Here is a 21,405-nt window from a genome sequence, read left to right as displayed (position 1 = left end):
CATGTGTATGTGACCAATAACATCTGCTAACCCTGTGTATGTGACCAATAACATCTGCTAACCCTGTGTATGTGACCAATAACATCTGCTAACCCTGTGTATGTGACCAATAACATCTGCTAACCCTGTGTATGTGACCGATAACATCTGCTAATCATGTGTATGTCACCAATATCATCTGCTAACCATGTGTATGTGACCAATAACATCTGCTAATCATGTGTATGTCACCAATTTGATTTATATCTGGGACTACATTTGTTTATGTGTTGGCTTTATGTGTTGTGTTTGTAAACTCCAGCTCAGATGATTGAGCTAAAAACCCTTAAAGTATCTGTCTAGTGTTTACAGGTTTATATGAAATCTGACCTAAAATGTATTAAAATATGAGTGAAATAGTTTTCCTTCTAATAATTGGTAATTAAGTTATTAATTTATCATTTTATTTCACCTTTATTTAACCAGGTTGGCCTATTAAGGACAAGTTTAAATTTACAACTGCGACCTGGCCAAGATAAAGCAAAGCAGACAAAAACAACAATTTAGAGTTACACAAGGGATTAGCAAACGGACAGTCGGTAACACAATAGAAAGGGATTAGCAAACGGACAGTCGGTAACACAATAGAAAGGGATTAGCAAACAGACAGTCTGTAACACAATAGAAAGGGATTAGCAAACGGACAGTCGGTAACACAATAGAAAGGGATTAGCAAACGGACAGTCGATAACACAATAGAAAGGGATTAGCAAACGGACAGTCGGTAACACAATAGAAAGGGATTAGCAAACGGACAGTCAGTAAAACAATAGAAAGGGATTAGCAAACGGACTGTAACACAATAGAAAGTGATTAGCAAATGGACAGTCGGTAACACAATAGAAAGGGATTAGCAAACGGACAGTCGGTAACACAATAGAAAGGGATTAGCAAACGGACAGTCAGTAACACAATAGAAAGGGATTAGCAAACGGACTGTAACACAATAGAAAGGGATTAGCAAATGGACAGTCGGTAACACAATAGAAAGGGATTAGCAAACGGACAGTCGGTAACACAATAGAAAGGGATTAGCAAACGGACAGTCAGTAACACAATAGAAAGGGATTAGCAAACGGACTGTAACACAATAGAAAGGGATTAGCAAACGGACAGTCAGTAACACAATAGAAAGGGATTAGCAAACGGACAGTCAGTAACAATAGAAAGGGATTAGCAAACGGACAGTCGGTAACAATAGAAAGGGATTAGCAAACGGACAGTAACACAATAGAAAGGGATTAGCAAACGGACTGTAACACAATAGAAAGGGATTAGCAAACGGACAGTCGGTAACACAATAGAAAGGGATTAGCAAACGGACAGTCAGTAACACAATAGAAAGGGATTAGCAAACGGACAGTCAGTAACAATAGAAAGGGATTAGCAAACGGACAGTCGGTAACACAATAGAAAGGGATTAGCAAACGGACAGTCGGTAACAATAGAAAATCATGGATTAGCAAACGGACAGTCTGTAACAATAGAAAGGGATTAGCAAACGGACAGTCAATAACATCTGCAATAGAAAGGGATTAGCAAACGGACAGTCAGTAACACAATAGAAAGGGATTAGCAAACGGACAGTCGGTAACACAATAGAAAGGGATTAGCAAACGGACAGTCGGTAACACAATAGAAAGGGATTAGCAAACGGACAGTCGGTAACACAATAGAAAGGGATTACCACTGAGGAAGTACAGTTCCGCGCAGCCCAGTCAAAACTGTTCGCTGCTCTGGCCCCCAATGGTGGAACAAACTCCTCACAACGCCAGGACAGCGGAGTCAATCACCACCTTCCGGAGACACCTGAAACCCCACCTCTTTCAGGAATACCTAGGATAGGATAAAGTAATCCTTCTCACCCCCCCCTTAAAAGATTTAGATGCACTATTGTAAAGTGGCTGTTCCACTGGATGTCTTAAGGTGAACGCACCAATTTGTAAGTCGCTCTGATAAGAGCGATTAGCTAAATGACTTAAATGTAAATGTAAATGGATTAGCAAACGGACAGTCGGTAACACAATAGAAAGGGATTAGCAAATGGACAGTCGGTAACACAATAGAAAGGGATTAGCAAACGGACAGTCGGTAACACAATAGAAAGGGATTAGCAAACGGACAGTCGGTAACACAATAGAAAGGGATTAGCAAACAGACAGTCGGTAACAATAGAAAGGGATTAGCAAATGGACAGTCGGTAACACAATAGAAAGGGATTAGCAAACGGACAGTCGGTAACACAATAGAAAGGGATTAGCAAACGGACAGTCGGTAACACAATAGAAAGGGATTAGCAAACGGACAGTCGGTAACACAATAGAAAGGGATTAGCAAACGGACAGTCGGTAACACAATAGAAAGGGATTAGCAAACGGACAGTCGGTAACACAATAGAAAGGGATTAGCAAATGGACAGTCGGTAACACAATAGAAAGGGATTAGCAAACAGACAGTCGGTAACAATAGAAAGGGATTAGCAAATGGACAGTCGGTAACACAATAGAAAGGGATTAGCAAACAGACAGTCGGTAACAATAGAAAGGGATTAGCAAATGGACAGTCGGTAACACAATAGAAAGGGATTAGCAAACGGACAGTCGGTAACACAATAGAAAGGGATTAGCAAACGGACAGTCGGTAACACAATAGAAAGGGATTAGCAAACAGACAGTCGGTAACAATAGAAAGGGATTAGCAAATGGACAGTCGGTAACAATAGAAAGGGATTAGCAAATGGACAGTCGGTAACACAATAGAAAGGGATTAGCAAACGGACAGTCGGTAACACAATAGAAAGGGATTAGCAAACGGACAGTCGGTAACACAATAGAAAGGGATTAGCAAACAGACAGTCGGTAACAATAGAAAGGGATTAGCAAATGGACAGTCAGTAACAATAGAACAATCTATGTTCAGTGTGTGCAAATGTAGTACGATTAGGGAATTAAGGCAATAGAGAGGCCATAGTGCCATAGTGGTGTTGGCTTTGGGGATGACCAGTGAAATATACCTGCTGGAGCGCGTGCTACAAGTGGGTGTTGCTATGGTGACCAGTGAGCTGAGATAAGGCGTGGCTTTACCTTACAAAGACTTACAAATGACCTGGAGCCAGTGGGTTTGGCGGCGAATGTGTAGTGAGGACCAGCCAACAACAGCATACAGGTCGCAGTGGTGGGTAGTATATGGGGCTTTGGTGACAAAACGGATGGCACTGTGATAGACTGCATCCGATTTGCTGAGTAGAGTGTTGGAGGCTATTTTGTAAATGACAGTCGGTAGGCTAGTCAGTTTTACGAGGGTATGTTTGGCAGCATGAGTGAAGGAGGCTTTGTTGCGAAATAGGAAGCTGATTCTAGATTTAATTTTGGATTGGAGATGCTTAATGTGAGTCTGGAAGGAGAGTTTACAGTCTAACTAGACACCCAGGTATTTGTAGTTGTCCACGTATTCTAAGTCAGAACCGTCCAGAGTAGTGATGCTAGTCAGGTGGGCAGGTGCAGGCAGCGATCAGTTGAAGAGCTTGCATTCAGTTTTACTTGGGTTTGAGTTAACAGAATACAACCTTTTAAAAGTTAGATTTTTAAAACCTTGTCTGTTTTGTGCTCTGGGATTTGTAGAACCTGTGTTTAACATTTGATATCAGGAGTATTTACTCTGTGATTAGAAACCTGGTATATACCAGGAGTATTTAGTCTGTAGTTAGATACCTGGTATATACCAGGAGTATTTACTCTGTGGCTAGGTACATGGTATATACCTGTGTTTAGATACCTGGTATATACCAGGAGTATTTACTCTGTGATAAGATACATGGTATTTCCTCTGTGATTAGATACCTGGTATATACCAGGAGTATCTACTCTGTGATTAAGATACCTGGTATATACCAGGAGTATTTACTCTGTGATAAGATATCTGGTATATAACAGGAGTATTTACTCTGTGATTAGATACCTGGTATATACCATAGATACCTGTGATTAGATACCTGGTATATACCTGGTATTTACTCTGTGATAAGATACCTGGTATATACCAGAGTATTTACTCTGTGATTAGATACCTGGTATATACCAGGAGTATTTACTCTGTGATAAGATACCTGGTATATACCAGGAGTATTTACTCTGTGATTAGATACCTGGTATATACCAGGAGTATTTACTCTGTGATAAGATACCTGGTATATACCAGGAGTATTTACTCTGTGATAAGATACCTGGTATATACCAGGAGTATTTACTCTGTGATAAGATACCTGGTATATACCAGGAGTATTTACTCTGTGATTAGATACCTGGTATATACCAGGAGTATTTACTCTGTGATTAGATACCTGGTATATACCAGGAGTATTTACTCTGTGGTATATACCAGGATTAGATACCTGGTATATACCAGGATTATTTACTCTGTGATTAGATACCTGGTATATACCAGGAGTATTTACTCTGTGATAAGATACCTGGTATATACCAGGAGTATTTACTCTGTGATTAGATACCTGGTATATACCAGGAGTATTTACTCTGTGATAAGATACCTGGTATATACCAGGAGTATTTACTCTGTGATTAGATACCTGGTATATACCAGGAGTATTTACTCTGTGATAAGATACCTGGTATATACCAGGAGTATTTACTCTGTGATTAGATACCTGGTATATACCAGGAGTATTTACTCTGTGATAAGATACCTGGTATATACCAGGAGTATTTACTCTGTGATTTAGATACCTGGTATATACCAGGAGTATTTACTCTGTGATTAGATACCTGGTATATACCAGGAGTATTTACTCTGTGATTAGATACCTGGTATATACCAGGAGTATTTACTCTGTGATTAGATACCTGGTATATACCAGGAGTATTTACTCTGTGATTAGATACCTGGTATATACCAGGAGTATTTACTCTGTGATTAGATACCTGGTATATACCAGGAGTATTTACTCTGTGATAAGATACCTGGTATATACCAGGAGTATTTACTCTGTGATTAGATACCTGGTATATACCAGGAGTATTTACTCTGTGTTTAGATACCTGGTATATACCAGGAGTATTTACTCTGTGATAAGATACCTGGTATATACCAGGAGTATTTACTCTGTGATAAGATACCTGGTATATACCAGGAGTATTTACTCTGTGATTAGATACCTGGTATATACCAGGAGTATTTACTCTGTGATAAGATACCTGGTATATACCAGGAGTATTTACTCTGTGATAAGATACCTGGTATATACCAGGAGTATTTACTCTGTGATAAGATACCTGGTATATACCAGGAGTATTTACTCTGTGATAAGATACCTGGTATATACCAGGAGTATTTACTCTGTGATTAGATACCTGGTATATACCAGGAGTATTTACTCTGTGATTAGATACCTGGTATATACCAGGAGTATTTACTCTGTGATAAGATACCTGGTATATACCAGGAGTATTTATTTTTTCAGAAAAGTTTCTAAATGAGCTTTTATTGTTTAAAGAAATTATGAAAAAGATTTGTATTTTTTTGGTGCATTTGTTTAAAATCTATCACTTGAAGTGGGAAGTTAACATACACCTTAGCTAAATATATTTAAACTCAGTTTTTCACAACTCCTGACACTTAATCCTAGTAAACATTGCCTGTTTTAGGTCAGTTAGGATCAAAGAGACAAATAATCATGTCAATATATATCTGCCTCACTCTCAGAGTAATCAGTCATACAGTCAAATGTAACAAATAATCTAACACCTGCCTCAGACTACTAGAACAGCTAAGTAATCTAACACCTGCCTCAGACCACTAGAACAGCTGAGTAATCTACCACCTGCCTCAGACCACTAGAACAGCTGAGTAATCTACCACCTGCCTCAGACCACTAGAACAGCTGAGTAATCTAACACCTGCCTCAGACCACTAGAACAGCTGAGTAATCTACCACCTGCCTCAGACCACTAGAACAGCTGAGTAATCTACCACCTGCCTCAGACCACTAGAACAGCTGAGTAATCTAACACCTGCCTCAGACCACTAGAACAGCTGAGTAATCTAACACCTGCCTCAGACCACTAGAACAGCTGAGTAATCTACCACCTGCCTCAGACCACTAGAACAGCTGAGTAATCTACCACCTGCCTCAGACCACTAGAACAGCTGAGTAATCTAACACCTGCCTCAGACCACTAGAACAGCTGAGTAATCTAACACCTGCCTCAGACCACTAGAACAGCTGAGTAATCTAACACCTGCCTCAGACCACTAGAACAGCTGATTAATCTAACACCTGCCTCAGACCACTAGAACAGCTGAGTAACCTACCACCTGCCTCAGACCACTAGAACAGCTGACTAACCTACCACCTGCCTCAGACCACTAGAAGAGCTGAGTAATCTACCACCTGCCTCAGACCACTAGGACAGTTGAGTAATCTACCACCTGCCTCAGACCACTAGAACAGCTGAGTAATCTAACACCTGCCTCAGACCACTAGAACAGCTGAGTAATCTAACACCTGCCTCAGACCACTAGAACAGCTGAGTAATCTAACACCTGCTTCAGACCACTAGAACAGCTGAGTAATCTAACACCTGCCTCAGACCACTAGAACAGTTGAGTAATCTAACACCTGCCTCAGACCACTAGAACAGCTGAGTAATCTACCACCTGCCTCAGACCACTAGAACAGCTGAGTAATCTAACACCTGCCTCAGACCACTAGAACAGCTGAGTAATCTAACACCTGCCTCAGACCACTAGAACAGCTGAGTAATCTAACACCTGTCTCAGACCACTAGAACAGCTGAGTAATCTAACACCTGCCTCAGACCACTAGAACAGCTGAGTAATCTACCACCTGTCTCAGACCACTAGAACAGCTGAGTAATCTACCACCTGCCTCAGACCACTAGAACAGCTGAGTAATCTACCACCTGTCTCAGACCACTGAACAGCTGAGTGAGTCATTAAATTATTTATTGCCCTTCCGCATGACTTTATACAGAGAAGATCTCTGTTAAACACAGAATCACATGGTTTATCCGTCTCTCTGTGACCACAGATGAATTCAGAACAAAGTTGCCATATCTTTGTAATTGATTCAAACACGGGACTTAAACAAATTTGCTTCAAGTGAAAACTGAGATGACTGCATTAAAACATAAACAGTTGGCTTTAGGCCTATTTCAATCACATTGCTCAGTATATTGAGTTCTATTTTGCTACATGTAGGCTACTGTCTGAAATTTGTCTCAATATATTTAATGATGTGTAACATGAACACAATGATGTGCCAAATCTGGGATTTACTGCATTTTAATTGGGTAAGCATTAGACTAAACCTCCTCAATACTGGAAACTATACGGCAGCGTAGCCTAGTGGTTAGAGCTTTGGATGAGTAACTGACAGGTTCCAAGTTCAAATCCCCGAGCGGACAACGTTCAAATCTGTTAATCTGCCCATGAACAAGGCTGCTAACCCACCGTCATTGAACATAGGAATTTGATATTTACTGACTTTCCTGGTTATGTTTTTTTTTAAATAGATGGAAAGATATGAATGTAGAAAACTGATCTGAGAGCAGCGCTCCCTTTCTTTCCATCCTATCAGTATTGATAAATGCTCCACCAGACATGATACCTTGTTGTGCTGCTGATGTGGTTTCTACTGGTCTCCCTGCGGATATGGAGCTCTGCCCTGTTCACCAGACGTGCTACGTTGCCCTTAAACCTTGGAAATAGAAACAAAGGAAATAGTAACACAATGAGACTATAAGGAGTACCAGTACTGAGTCAATGTGCAGGGTACCAGGTAGTTGAGGTAATAATGAGACTATAAGGAGTACCAGTACTGAGTCAATGTGCAGGGTACCAGGTAGTTGAGGTAATAATGAGACTATAAGGAGTACCAGTACTGAGTCAATGTGCAGGGTACCAGGTAGTTGAGGTAATAATGAGACTATAAGGAGTACCAGTACTGAGTCAATGTGCAGGGTACCAGGTAGTTGAGGTAATAATGAGACTATAAGGAGTACCAGTACTGAGTCAATGTGCAGGGTACCAGGTAGTTGAGGTAATAATGAGACTATAAGGAGTACCAGTACTGAGTCAATGTGCAGGGTACCAGGTAGTTGAGGTAATAATGAGACTATAAGGAGTACCAGTACTGAGTCAATGTGCAGGGTACCAGGTAGTTGAGGTAATAATGAGGCTATAATGAGTACCAGTACTGAGTCAATGTGCAGGGTACCAGGTAGTTGAGGTAATAATGAGACTATAAGGAGAACCAGTACTGAGTCAATGTGCAGGGTACCAGGTAGTTGAGGTAATAATGAGGCTATAATGAGTACCAGTACTGAGTCAATGTGCAGGGTACCAGGTAGTTGAGGTAATAATGAGACTATAAGGAGTACCAGTACTGAGTCAATGTGCAGGGTACCAGCTAGTTGAGGTAATAATGAGACTATAAGGAGAACCAGTACTGAGTCAATGTGCAGGGTACCAGGTAGTTGAGGTAATAATGAGGCTATAATGAGTACCAGTACTGAGTCAATGTGCAGGGTACCAGGTAGTTGAGGTAATAATGAGACTATAAGGAGAACCAGTACTGAGTCAATGTGCAGGGTACCAGGTAGTTGAGGTAATAATGAGGCTATAAGGAGTACCAGTACTGAGTCAATGTGCAGGGTACCAGGTAGTTGAGGTAATAATGAGACTATAAGGAGTACCAGTACTGAGTCAATGTGCAGGGTACCAGGTAGTTGAGGTAATAATGAGACTATAAGGAGTACCAGTACTGAGTCAATGTGCAGGGTACCAGGTAGTTGAGGTAATAATGAGACTATAAGGAGTACCAGTACTGAGTCAATGTGCAGGGTACCAGGTAGTTGAGGTAATAATGAGACTATAAGGAGTACCAGTACTGAGTCAATGTGCAGGGTACCAGGTAGTTGAGGTAATAATGAGACTATAAGGAGAACCAGTACTGAGTCAATGTGCAGGGTACCAGGTAGTTGAGGTAATAATGAGACTATAAGGAGAACCAGTACTGAGTCAATGTGCAGGGTACCAGGTAGTTGAGGTAATAATGAGACTATAAGGAGTACCAGTACTGAGTCAATGTGCAGGGTACCAGGTAGTTGAGGTAATAATGAGACTATAAGGAGAACCAGTACTGAGTCAATGTGCAGGGTACCAGGTAGTTGAGGTAATAATGAGACTATAAGGAGTACCAGTACTGAGTCAATGTGCAGGGTACCAGGTAGTTGAGGTAATAATGAGACTATAAGGAGTACCAGTACTGAGTCAATGTGCAGGGTACCAGGTAGTTGAGGTAATAGTTGTGTTTGTTTAATGAGTTTTAGTACTGAGTCAATGTGCAGGGATGAGCCAGGTAGTTGAGGTAATAAACAGACTATAATAAATGGGAGTCAATGGGAGGGTACCAGGTAGTTGAGGTAATAATGAACTATAACTAGTACCAGTACTGAGTCAATGTGCAGGGTACCTAGTTGAGGTAATAATGAGACTATAAGGAGTACCAGTACTGAGTCAATGTGCAGGGTACCAGGTAGTTGAGGTAATAATGAGACTATAAGGAGAACCAGTACTGAGTCAATGTGCAGGGTACCAGGTAGTTGAGGTAATAATGAGACTATAAGGAGTACCAGTACTGAGTCAATGTGCAGGGTACCAGGTAGTTGAGGTAATAATGAGACTATAAGGAGAACCAGTACTGAGTCAATGTGCAGGGTACCAGGTAGTTGAGGTAATAATGAGACTATAAGGGAACCAGTACTGAGTCAATGTGCAGGGTCTTTGAGGTAATAATGAGACTAAAGGATACCAGTACTGAGGCAATGTTTATCTACCAGGTAGTTGAGGTAATAATGAGACTATAAGGAGTTTCACCAAAACTGAGTCAATGTGCAGGGTACCAGATAGTTGATAATAATGATTGACTATAGAAATTATACTGAATCAATGTCAGGGTCCAGGTAGTTCTAATAATGGACTATAAGGAGTACCAGTAAGTCAATGTGCAGGGTACCAGGTAGTTGAGGTAATAATGAGACTATAAAACCAGTACTAGTCAAAACATCTAGAACAGGGTACCAGGTAGTTATAGTAATAATGAGATATATAAGGATAACCAGTACTAGTCAATGTGCAGGGTATAGAATTGTAATATGAGATATAGTTACAGTATGAGTCAATGTGCATATAGTAGGTAGTTGAGTAATATAGAATATAGTATATAGTATAGTCAATGTTAGGGTACCAGGTAGTTGAAATAGTGAGGCTATAATGAGTACCAGTACTGAGTCAATGTGCAGGGTACCAGGTAGTTGAGAATAATGAGACTATAAGGATAACCATATGAGTCAATGTATATACCAGGTAGTTGAATGTAATAATAGGACTATAAGTTACCAGTACTGAGTCAATGTGCAGGGTATAGTTGAGGTAATAATTAGGCTAGAATGTAGTATATAGTATATAGTCAATGTGCAGGGTACCAGGTAGTTGAGTAATAATGAGGCTATAAGGAGTACCAGTACTGAGTCAATGTGCAGGGTACCAGGTAGTTGAGGTAATAATGAGACTATAAGGAGTACCAGTACTGAGTCAATGTGCAGGGTACCAGGTAGTTGAGGTAATAATGAGACTATAAGGAGTACCAGTACTGAGTCAATGTGCAGGGTACCAGGTAGTTGAGGTAATAATGAGACTATAATTGAGATAATATGTACATGTAGGTAGAGGTAAAAGTGACTAGACAATCAGGATAGAGATTACATCTCCTCATCCAGGGAGTGCACACACACACACACACGGAGGGAATGTTGTGTTTGTTTAATATTGTTTTAGGACTATGAAATTGACAAAATGATGAGCCTATGGATTATGAAAACAACAACAATAAATGGGAAAATGGGAGAGGAGAAATGACTAGATACAGTGTTGTTTAACTCACTGACCAGGACCCATGAGTTCTTCTTACCTTTGTTCAGTAGAAAAGTTCCCCTCTCTAAACACTATAGGAGGTTCCATAGACCAGTCACTCTTGTCACTCTTCATGGACACACAGCTGGGAACAGGGGAGGCTGGTCTCTCCTGCTTCATTGGTCTTCAACACAACAGAGACAAACATTACATCTCTCATCTACTCTGAGCTCAGATGGGGAAACATAAGAAGAGTTTCATTCCAAAACGCTGTGTCCACTTTCAGAAATGTTGATAAATTATATTTGATTGTTTATAGAAATTATTAAATGACTTCAAGTCTTTATAAAGGCTTCTAAAGTGGGTAAATTTCACTTAAAAAAGACAGACTTGATTTGATGAAAAATGGAACAACAAAACTAATCAAAACATCTAGAACAGTTACAGTATATAGAATGTAGTATATAGTATATAGTTACAGTATATAGAATGTAGTATATAGTATATAGTTAAAGTATATAGAATGTAGTATATAGTATATAGTTACAGTATATAGAATGTAGTATATAGTATATAGTTACAGTATATAGAATGTAGTATATAGTATATAGTTACAGTATATAGAATGTAGTATATAGTATATAGTTACAGTATATAGAATGTAGTATATAGTATATAGTTACAGTATATAGAATGTAGTATATAGTATATAGTTACAGTATATAGAATGTAGTATATAGTATATAGTTACAGTATATAGAATGTAGTATATAGTATATAGTTACAGTATATAGAATGTAGTATATAGTATATAGTTACAGTATATAGAATGTAGTATATAGTATATAGTTACAGTATATAGAATGTGTATATAGTATATAGTTACAGTATATAGAATGTAGTATATAGTATATAGTTACAGTATATAGAATGTAGTATATAGTATATAGTTACAGTATATAGAATGTAGTATATGTAGTATATAGTATAGTTACAGTATATAGAATGTAGTATATAGTATATAGTTACAGTATATAGAATGTAGTATATAGTATATAGTTACAGTATATAGAATGTAGTTACAGTGTATAGAATGTAGTATATAGTATATAGTTACAGTATATAGAATGTAGTATATAGTATATAGTTACAGTATATAGAATGTAGTATATAGTATATAGTTACAGTATATAGAATGTAGTATATAGTATATAGTATATAGTTATAGTATATAGATATGAATGTAGTATATAGTATATAGTTACAGTATATAGAATGTAGTATATAGTATATAGTTACAGTATATAGAATGTAGTATATAGTATATAGTTACAGTATATAGAATGTAGTATATAGTATATAGTTACAGTATATAGAATGTATATTATAGTATATAGAAATGTAGTATATAGTATATAGTTACAGTATATAGAATGTAGTATATAGTATATAGTTACAGTATATAGAATGTAGTATATAGTATATAGTTACAGTATATAGAATGTAGTATATAGTATATAGTTACAGTATATAGAATGTAGTATATAGTATATAGTTACAGTATATAGAATGTAGTATATAGTATATAGTTACAGTATATAGAATGTAGTATATAGTATATAGTTACAGTATATAGAATGTAGTATATAGTATATAGTTACAGTATATAGAATGTAGTATATAGTATATAGTTACAGTATATAGAATGTAGTATATAGTATATAGTTAAGTATATAGAATGTAGTATATAGTATATAGTTACAGTATATAGAATGTAGTATATAGTTACAGTATATAGAATGTAGTATATAGTATAGTTACAGTATATAGAATGTAGTATATAGTATATAGTTACAGTATATAGAATGTAGTATATAGTTATAGTTACAGTATAGAATGTAGTATATAGTATATAGTTACAGTATATAGAAATGTAGTATATAGTATATAGTTACAGTATATAGAATGTAGTATATAGTTACAGTATATAGAATGTAGTATATAGTATATAGTTACAGTATATAGAATGTAGTATATAGTATATAGTATATAGTTAGTTACAGTATATAGAATGTAGTATATAGTATATAGTTACAGTATATAGAATGTAGTATATAGTATATAGTTACAGTATATAGAATGTAGTATATAGTATATAGTATATACAGTATATAGAATGTAGTATATAGTATATAGTTACAGTATATAGAATGTAGTATATAGTATATAGTTACAGTATATAGAATGTACTATATAGTATATAGTTACAGTATATAGAATGTAGTATATAGTATATAGTTACAGTATATAGAATGTAGTATATAGTATATAGTTACAGTATATAGAATGTAGTATATAGTATATAGTTACAGTATATAGAATGTAGTATATAGTATATAGTTACAGTATATAGAATGTAGTATATAGTATATAGTTACAGTATATAGAATAGTAGTATATTAGTATATAGTTACAGTATATAGAATGTAGTATATAGTATATAGTTACAGTATATAGAATGTAGTATATAGTATATAGTTACAGTATATAGAATGTAGTATATAGTATATAGTTACAGTATATATAATGTAGTATATAGTATATGATTACAGTATATAGAATGTAGTATATAGTATTTGTTACAGTATATAGAATGTAGTATATAGTATATAGTTACAGTATATAGAATGTAGTATTTAGTATATAGTTACAGTATATAGAATGTAGTATATAGTATATAGTTACAGTATATAGAATGTAGTATATAGTATATAGTTACAGTATATAGAATGTAGTATATAGTATATAGTTACAGTATATATAATGTAGTATATAGTATATGATTACAGTATATAGAATGTAGTATATAGTATATAGTTACAGTATATAGAATGTAGTATATAGTATATAGTTACAGTATATAGAATGTAGTATATAGTATATAGTTACAGTATATAGAATGTAGTATATAGTTACAGTGTATAGAATGTAGTATATAGTATATAGTTACAGTGTATAGAATGTAGTATATAGTATATAGTTACAGTATATAGAATGTAGTATATAGTATATAGTTACAGTATATAGAATGTAGTATATAGTATATAGTTACAGTATATAGAATGTAGTATATAGTATATAGTTACAGTATATAGAATGTAGTATATAGTATATAGTTACAGTATATAGAATGTAGTATATAGTATATAGTTACAGTATATATAATGTAGTATATAGTATATAGAATGTAGTATAAAGTATATAGTTACAGTATATAGAATGTAGTATATAGTATATAGTTACAGTGTATAGAATGTAGTATATAGTATATAGTTACAGTATATAGAATGTAGTATATAGTATATAGTTACAGTATATAGAATGTAGTATTTAGTATATAGTTACAGTATATAGAATATAGTGTATAGTATATAGTTACAGTATATAGAATGTTGTATATAGTATATAGTTACAGTATATAGAATGTAGTATATAGTATATAGTTACAGTATATAGAATGTAGTATATAGTATATAGTTACAGTATATAGAATGTAGTATATAGTATATAGAATGTAGTATATAGTATATAGTTACAGTATATCGAATGTAGTATATAGTATATAGTTACAGTATATAGAATGTAGTATATAGTATATAGTTACAGTATATAGAATGTAGTATATAGTATATAGTTACAGTATATAGAATGTAGTATATAGTTACAGTATATAGAATGTAGTATATAGTATATAGTTACAGTGTATAGAATGTAGTATATAGTATATAGTTACAGTATATAGAATGTAGTATATAGTATATAGTTACATTATATAGAATGTAGTATATAGAATGTAGTATATAGTATATAGTTACAGTATATAGAATGTAGTATATAGTATTTAGTTACAGTATATAGAATGTAGTATATAGTATATAGTTACAGTATATAGAATGTAGTATATAGTATATAGTATATAGTCAGTATATAGAATGTAGTATATAGTTATGTAATGTATGTATATAGTATATAGTTACAGTATATAGAATGTACTATATAGTATATAGTTACAGTATATAGAATGTAGTATATAGTATATAGTTACAGTATATAGAATGTAGTATATAGTATATAGTTACAGTATATAGAATGTAGTATATAGTATATAGTTACAGTATATAGAATGTAGTATATAGTATTTGTTACAGTATATAGAATGTAGTATATAGTATATAGTTACAGTATATAGAATGTAGTATTTAGTATATAGTTACAGTATATAGAATGTAGTATATAGTATATAGTTACAGTATATAGAATGTAGTATATAGTATATAGTTACAGTATATAGAATGTAGTATATAGTATATAGTTACAGTATATATAATGTAGTATATAGTATATGATTACAGTATATAGAATGTAGTATATAGTATATAGTTACAGTATATAGAATGTAGTATATAGTATATAGTTACAGTATATAGAATGTAGTATATAGTATATAGTTACAGTATATATAATGTAGTATATAGTATATAGAATGTAGTATAAAGTATATAGTTACAGTATATAGAATGTAGTATATAGTATATAGTTACAGTGTATAGAATGTAGTATATAGTATATAGTTACAGTATATAGAATGTAGTATATAGTATATAGTTACAGTATATAGAATGTAGTATTTAGTATATAGTTACAGTATATAGAATATAGTGTATAGTATATAGTTACAGTGTATAGAATGTTGTATATAGTATATAGTTACAGTATATAGAATGTAGTATATAGTATATAGTTACAGTATATAGAATGTAGTATATAGTATATAGTTACAGTATATAGAATGTAGTATATAGTATATAGTTACAGTATATAGAATGTAGTATATAGTTACAGTATATAGAATGTAGTATATAGTATATAGTTACAGTGTATAAAATGTAGTATATAGTATATAGTTACAGTATATAGAATGTAGTATATAGTATATAGTTACATTATATAGAATGTAGTATATAGTATATAGTTACAGTATATAGAATGTAGTATAATGTATATAGTTACAGTACATAGAATGTAGTATATAGTATATAGTTACAGTATATAGAATGTAGTATAATGTATATAGTTACAGTACATAGAATGTAGTATATAGTATATAGTTACAGTATATAGAATGTAGTATATAGTATATAGTTACAGTATATAGAATGTAGTATATAGTATATAGTTACAGTATATAGAATGTAGTATATAGTTACAGTATATAGAATGTAGTATATAGTATATAGTTACAGTGTATAGAATGTAGTATATAGTTACAGTATATAGAATGTAGTATATAGTATATAGTTACATTATATAGAATGTAGTATATAGTATATAGTTACAGTATATAGAATGTAGTATAATGTATATAGTTACAGTACATAGAATGTAGTATGTAGTATATAGAATGTAGTATATAGTATATAGTTACAGTATATAGAATGTAGTATATAGTATTTAGTTACAGTATATAGAATGTAGTATATAGTATATAGTTACAGTATATAGAATGTAGTATATAGTATATAGTATATAGTTACAGTATATAGAATGTAGTATATAGAATGTAGTATATAGTATATAGTTACAGTATATAGAATGTACTATATAGTATATAGTTACAGTATATAGAATGTAGTATATAGTATATAGTTACAGTATATAGAATGTAGTATATAGTATATAGTTACAGTATATAGAATGTAGTATATAGTATATAGTTACAGTATATAGAATGTAGTATATAGTATTTGTTACAGTATATAGAATGTAGTATATAGTATATAGTTACAGTATATAGAATGCAGTATATAGTATATAGTTACAGTATATAGAATGTAGTATATAGTATATAGTTACAGTATATAGAATGCAGTATATAGTATATAGTTACAGTATATAGAATGTAGTATATAGTATATAGTTACAGTATATAGAATGCAGTATATAGTATATAGTTACAGTATATAGAATGTAGTATATAGTATATAGTTACAGTATATAGAATGCAGTATATAGTATATAGTTACAGTATATAGAATGTAGTATATAGTATATAGTTACAGTATATAGAATGCAGTATATAGTATATAGTTACAGTATATAGAATGTAGTATATAGTTACAGTATATAGAATGTAGTAGATAGTTACAGTATATAGAATGTAGTATATAGTATATAGTTACAGTATATAGAATGTAGTATATAGTTACAGTATATAGAATGTAGTATATAGTATATAGTTACAGTATATAGAATGTAGTATATAGTATATAGTTACAGTATATAGAATGTAGTATATAGTATATAGTTACATTATATAGAATGTAGTATATAGTATATAGTTACAGTATATAGAATGTAGTATAATGTATATAGTTACAGTACATAGAATGTAGTATATAGTATATAGAATGTAGTATATAGTATATAGTTACAGTATATAGAATGTAGTATATAGTATTTAGTTACAGTATATAGAATGTAGTATATAGTATATAGTTACAGTATATAGAATGTAGTATATAGTATATAGTATATAGTTACAGTATATAGAATGTAGTATATAGAATGTAGTATATAGTATATAGTTACAGTATATAGAATGTACTATATAGTATATAGTTACAGTATATAGAATGTAGTATATAGTATATAGTTACAGTATATAGAATGTAGTATATAGTATATAGTTACAGTATATAGAATGTAGTATATAGTATATAGTTACAGTATATAGAATGTAGTATATAGTATTTGTTACAGTATATAGAATGTAGTATATAGTTACAGTATATAGAATGCAGTATATAGTATATAGTTACAGTATATAGAATGTAGTATATAGTATATAGTTACAGTATATAGAATGCAGTATATAGTATATAGTTACAGTATATAGAATGTAGTATATAGTATATAGTTACAGTATATAGAATGCAGTATATAGTATATAGTTACAGTATATAGAATGCAGTATATAGTATATAGTTACAGTATATAGAATGTAGTATATAGTATATAGTTACAGTATATAGAATGCAGTATATAGTATATAGTTACAGTATATAGAATGTAGTATATAGTATATAGTTACAGTATATAGAATGCAGTATATAGTATATAGTTACAGTATATAGAATGTAGTATATAGTATATAGTTACAGTATATAGAATGCAGTATATAGTATATAGTTACAGTATATAGAATGTAGTATATAGTATATAGTTACAGTATATAGAATGCAGTATATAGTATATAGTTACAGTATATAGAATGTAGTATATAGTATATAGTTACAGTATATAGAATGCAGTATATAGTATATAGTTACAGTATATAGAATGTAGTATATAGTATATAGTTACAGTATATAGAATGCAGTATATAGTATATAGTTACAGTATATAGAATGTAGTATATAGTATATAGTTACAGTATATAGAATGCAGTATATAGTATATAGTTACAGTATATAGAATGTAGTATATAGTATATAGTTACAGTATATAGTATATAGTTACAGTATATAGAATGTAGTATATAGTATATAGTTACAATATATAGAATGTAGTATATAGTATATAGTTACAGTATATAGAATGTAGTATATAGTATATAGTTACAGTATATAGAATGTAGTATATAGTATATAGTTACAGTATATAGAATGTAGTATATAGTATATAGTTACAGTATATAGAATGTAGTATATAGTATATAGTTACAGTATATAGAATGTAGTATATAGTATATAGTTACAGTATATAGAATGTAGTATATAGTATATAGTTGCAGTATATAGAATGTAGTATATAGTATATAGTTACAGTATATAGAATGTAGTATATAGTATATAGTTACAGTATATAGAATGTAGTATATAGTATATAGTTACAGTATATAGAATGCAGTATATAGTATATAGTTACAGTATATAGAATGTAGTATATAGTATATAGTTACAGTATATAGAATGTAGTATATAGTATATAGTTACAGTATATAGAATGCAGTATATAGTATATAGTTACAGTATATAGAATGTAGTATATAGTATATAGTTACAGTATATAGAATGCAGTATATAGTATATAGTTACAGTATATAGAATGCAGTATATAATATATAGTTACAGTATATAGAATGTAGTATATAGTATACAGTTACAGTATATAGAATGCAGTATACAGTATATAGTTACAGTATATAGAATGCAGTATATAGTATATAGTTACAGTATATAGAATGCAGTATATAGTATATAGTTACAGTATATAGAATGTAGTATATAGTATATAGTTACAGTATATAGAATGTACACATATGCAATATTTTCTGATTTAAACACGTTTTAGAATATACATTCTGAAACAATATTGTCATCTCACCTCTTAGTTTTGGTTTTGGTGTCAGGTTCCCCAGAGAGACTCATTTTAGAGGCAGGGTCCCCCTCCGCTCTCTCCCCAGAGAGACTCATTTTAGAGCACTGACCCCTAAACAGAGATCCAACATGTTGGTTGTGGTTAACACAGTGACAACTAAACAGAGATCCAACATGTTGGTTGTGGTTAACACAGTGACAACTAAACAGAGATCCAACATGTTGGTTGTGGTTAACACAGTGACAACTAAACAGAGATCCAACATGTTGGTTGTGGTTAACACAGTGACAACTAAACAGAGATCCAACATGTTGGTTGTGGTTAACACAGCGACAACTAAACAGAGATCCAACATGTTGGTTGTGGTTAACACAGTGACAACTAAACAGAGATCCAGCATGTTGGTTGTGGTTAACACAGTGACAACTAAACAGAGATCCAACATGTTGGTTGTGGTTAACACAGTGACAACTAAACAGAGATCCAACATGTTGGTTGTGGTTAACTCAGTGACAACTAAACAGAGATCCAACATGTTGGTTGTGGTCAACACAGTGACAACTAAACAGAGATCCAACATGTTGGTTGTGGTCAACACAGTGACAACTAAACAGAGATCCAGCATGTTGGTTGTGGTTAACACAGTGACAACTAAACAGAGATCCATCATGTTGGTTGTGGTTAACACAGTGACAACTAAACAGAGATCCAACATGTTGGTTGTGGTTAACACAGTGACAACTAAACAGAGATCCAGCATGTTGGTTGTGGTTAACACAGTGACAACTAAACAGAGATCCAACATGTTGGTTGTGGTTAACACAGTAACAACTAAACAGAGATCCAACATGTTGGTTGTGGTCAACACAGTGACAACTAAACAGAGATCCAACATGTTGGTTGTGGTTAACACAGTGACAACTAAACAGAGATCCAGCATGTTGGTTGTGGTTAACACAGTGACAACTAAACAGAGATCCAACATGTTGGTTGTGGTTAACACAGTGACAACTAAACAGAGATCCAACATGTTGGTTGTGGTTAACACAGTGACAACTAAACAGAGATCCAACATGTTGGTTGTGGTTAACACAGTGACAACTAAACAGAGATCCAACATGTTGGTTGTGGTTAACACAGTGACAACTAAACAGAGATCCAGCATGTTGGTTGTGGTTAACACAGTGACAACTAAACAGAGATCCAACATGTTGGTTGTGGTTAACACAGTGACAACTAAACAGAGATCCAACATGTTGGTTGTGGTTAACACAGTGACAACTAAACAGAGATCCAACATGTTGGTTGTGGTTAACACAGTGACAACTAAACAGAGATCCAACATGTTGGTTGTGGTTAACACAGTGACAACTAAACAGAGATCCAGCATGTTGGTTGTGGTTAACACAGTGACAACTAAACAGAGATCCAACATGTTGGTTGTGGTTAACACAGTGACAACTAAACAGAGATCCAACATGTTGGTTGTGGTTAACACAGTGACAACTAAACAGAGATCCAACATGTTGGTTGTGGTTAACACAGTGACAACTAAACAGAGATCCAGCATGTTGGTTGTGGTTAACACAGTGACAACTAAACAGAGATCCAACATGTTGGTTGTGGTTAACACAGTGACAACTAAACAGAGATCCAACATGTTGGTTGTGGTTAACACAGTGACAACTAAACAGAGATCCAACATGTTGGTTGTGGTTAACACAGTGACAACTAAACAGAGATCCAACATGTTGGTTGTGGTTAACACAGTGACAACTAAACAGAGATCCAGCATGTTGGTTGTGGTTAACACAGTGACAACTAAACAGAGATCCAACATGTTGGTTGTGGTTAACACAGTGACAACTAAACAGAGATCCAACATGTTGGTTGTGGTTAACACAGTAACAACTAAACAGAGATCCAACATGTTGGTTGTGGTTAACACAGTGACAACTAAACAGAGATCCAACATGT

The 21,405-nt window shown here is 33.2% G+C and overlaps 1 protein-coding gene across 1 annotated transcript in view; it reads right to left on the bottom strand.

The window, feature by feature from the left end:
- Window positions 1-21,405, bottom strand: part of LOC135571192 (NLR family CARD domain-containing protein 3-like) — a 133,751-nt gene that overhangs the window by 77,972 nt on the left and 34,374 nt on the right. The window contains exons 4-6 of the mRNA XM_065016976.1: window positions 19,435-19,539; window positions 11,048-11,173; window positions 7,685-7,774 (exon numbers count right to left, since the gene is read on the bottom strand). Coding sequence (XP_064873048.1) covers window positions 7,685-7,774; window positions 11,048-11,173; window positions 19,435-19,539 — 321 coding nt within the window. The remainder of the gene's footprint in view (window positions 1-7,684; window positions 7,775-11,047; window positions 11,174-19,434; window positions 19,540-21,405) is intronic.

This window comes from Oncorhynchus nerka, unplaced genomic scaffold, assembly GCF_034236695.1.
Source record: "Oncorhynchus nerka isolate Pitt River unplaced genomic scaffold, Oner_Uvic_2.0 unplaced_scaffold_701, whole genome shotgun sequence".
Classification (NCBI taxonomy): Eukaryota; Metazoa; Chordata; class Actinopteri; order Salmoniformes; family Salmonidae; genus Oncorhynchus; species Oncorhynchus nerka.
Note: the sequence above shows the minus strand (reverse complement) of the source record. Positions and strands in the feature narration are given on the sequence as shown.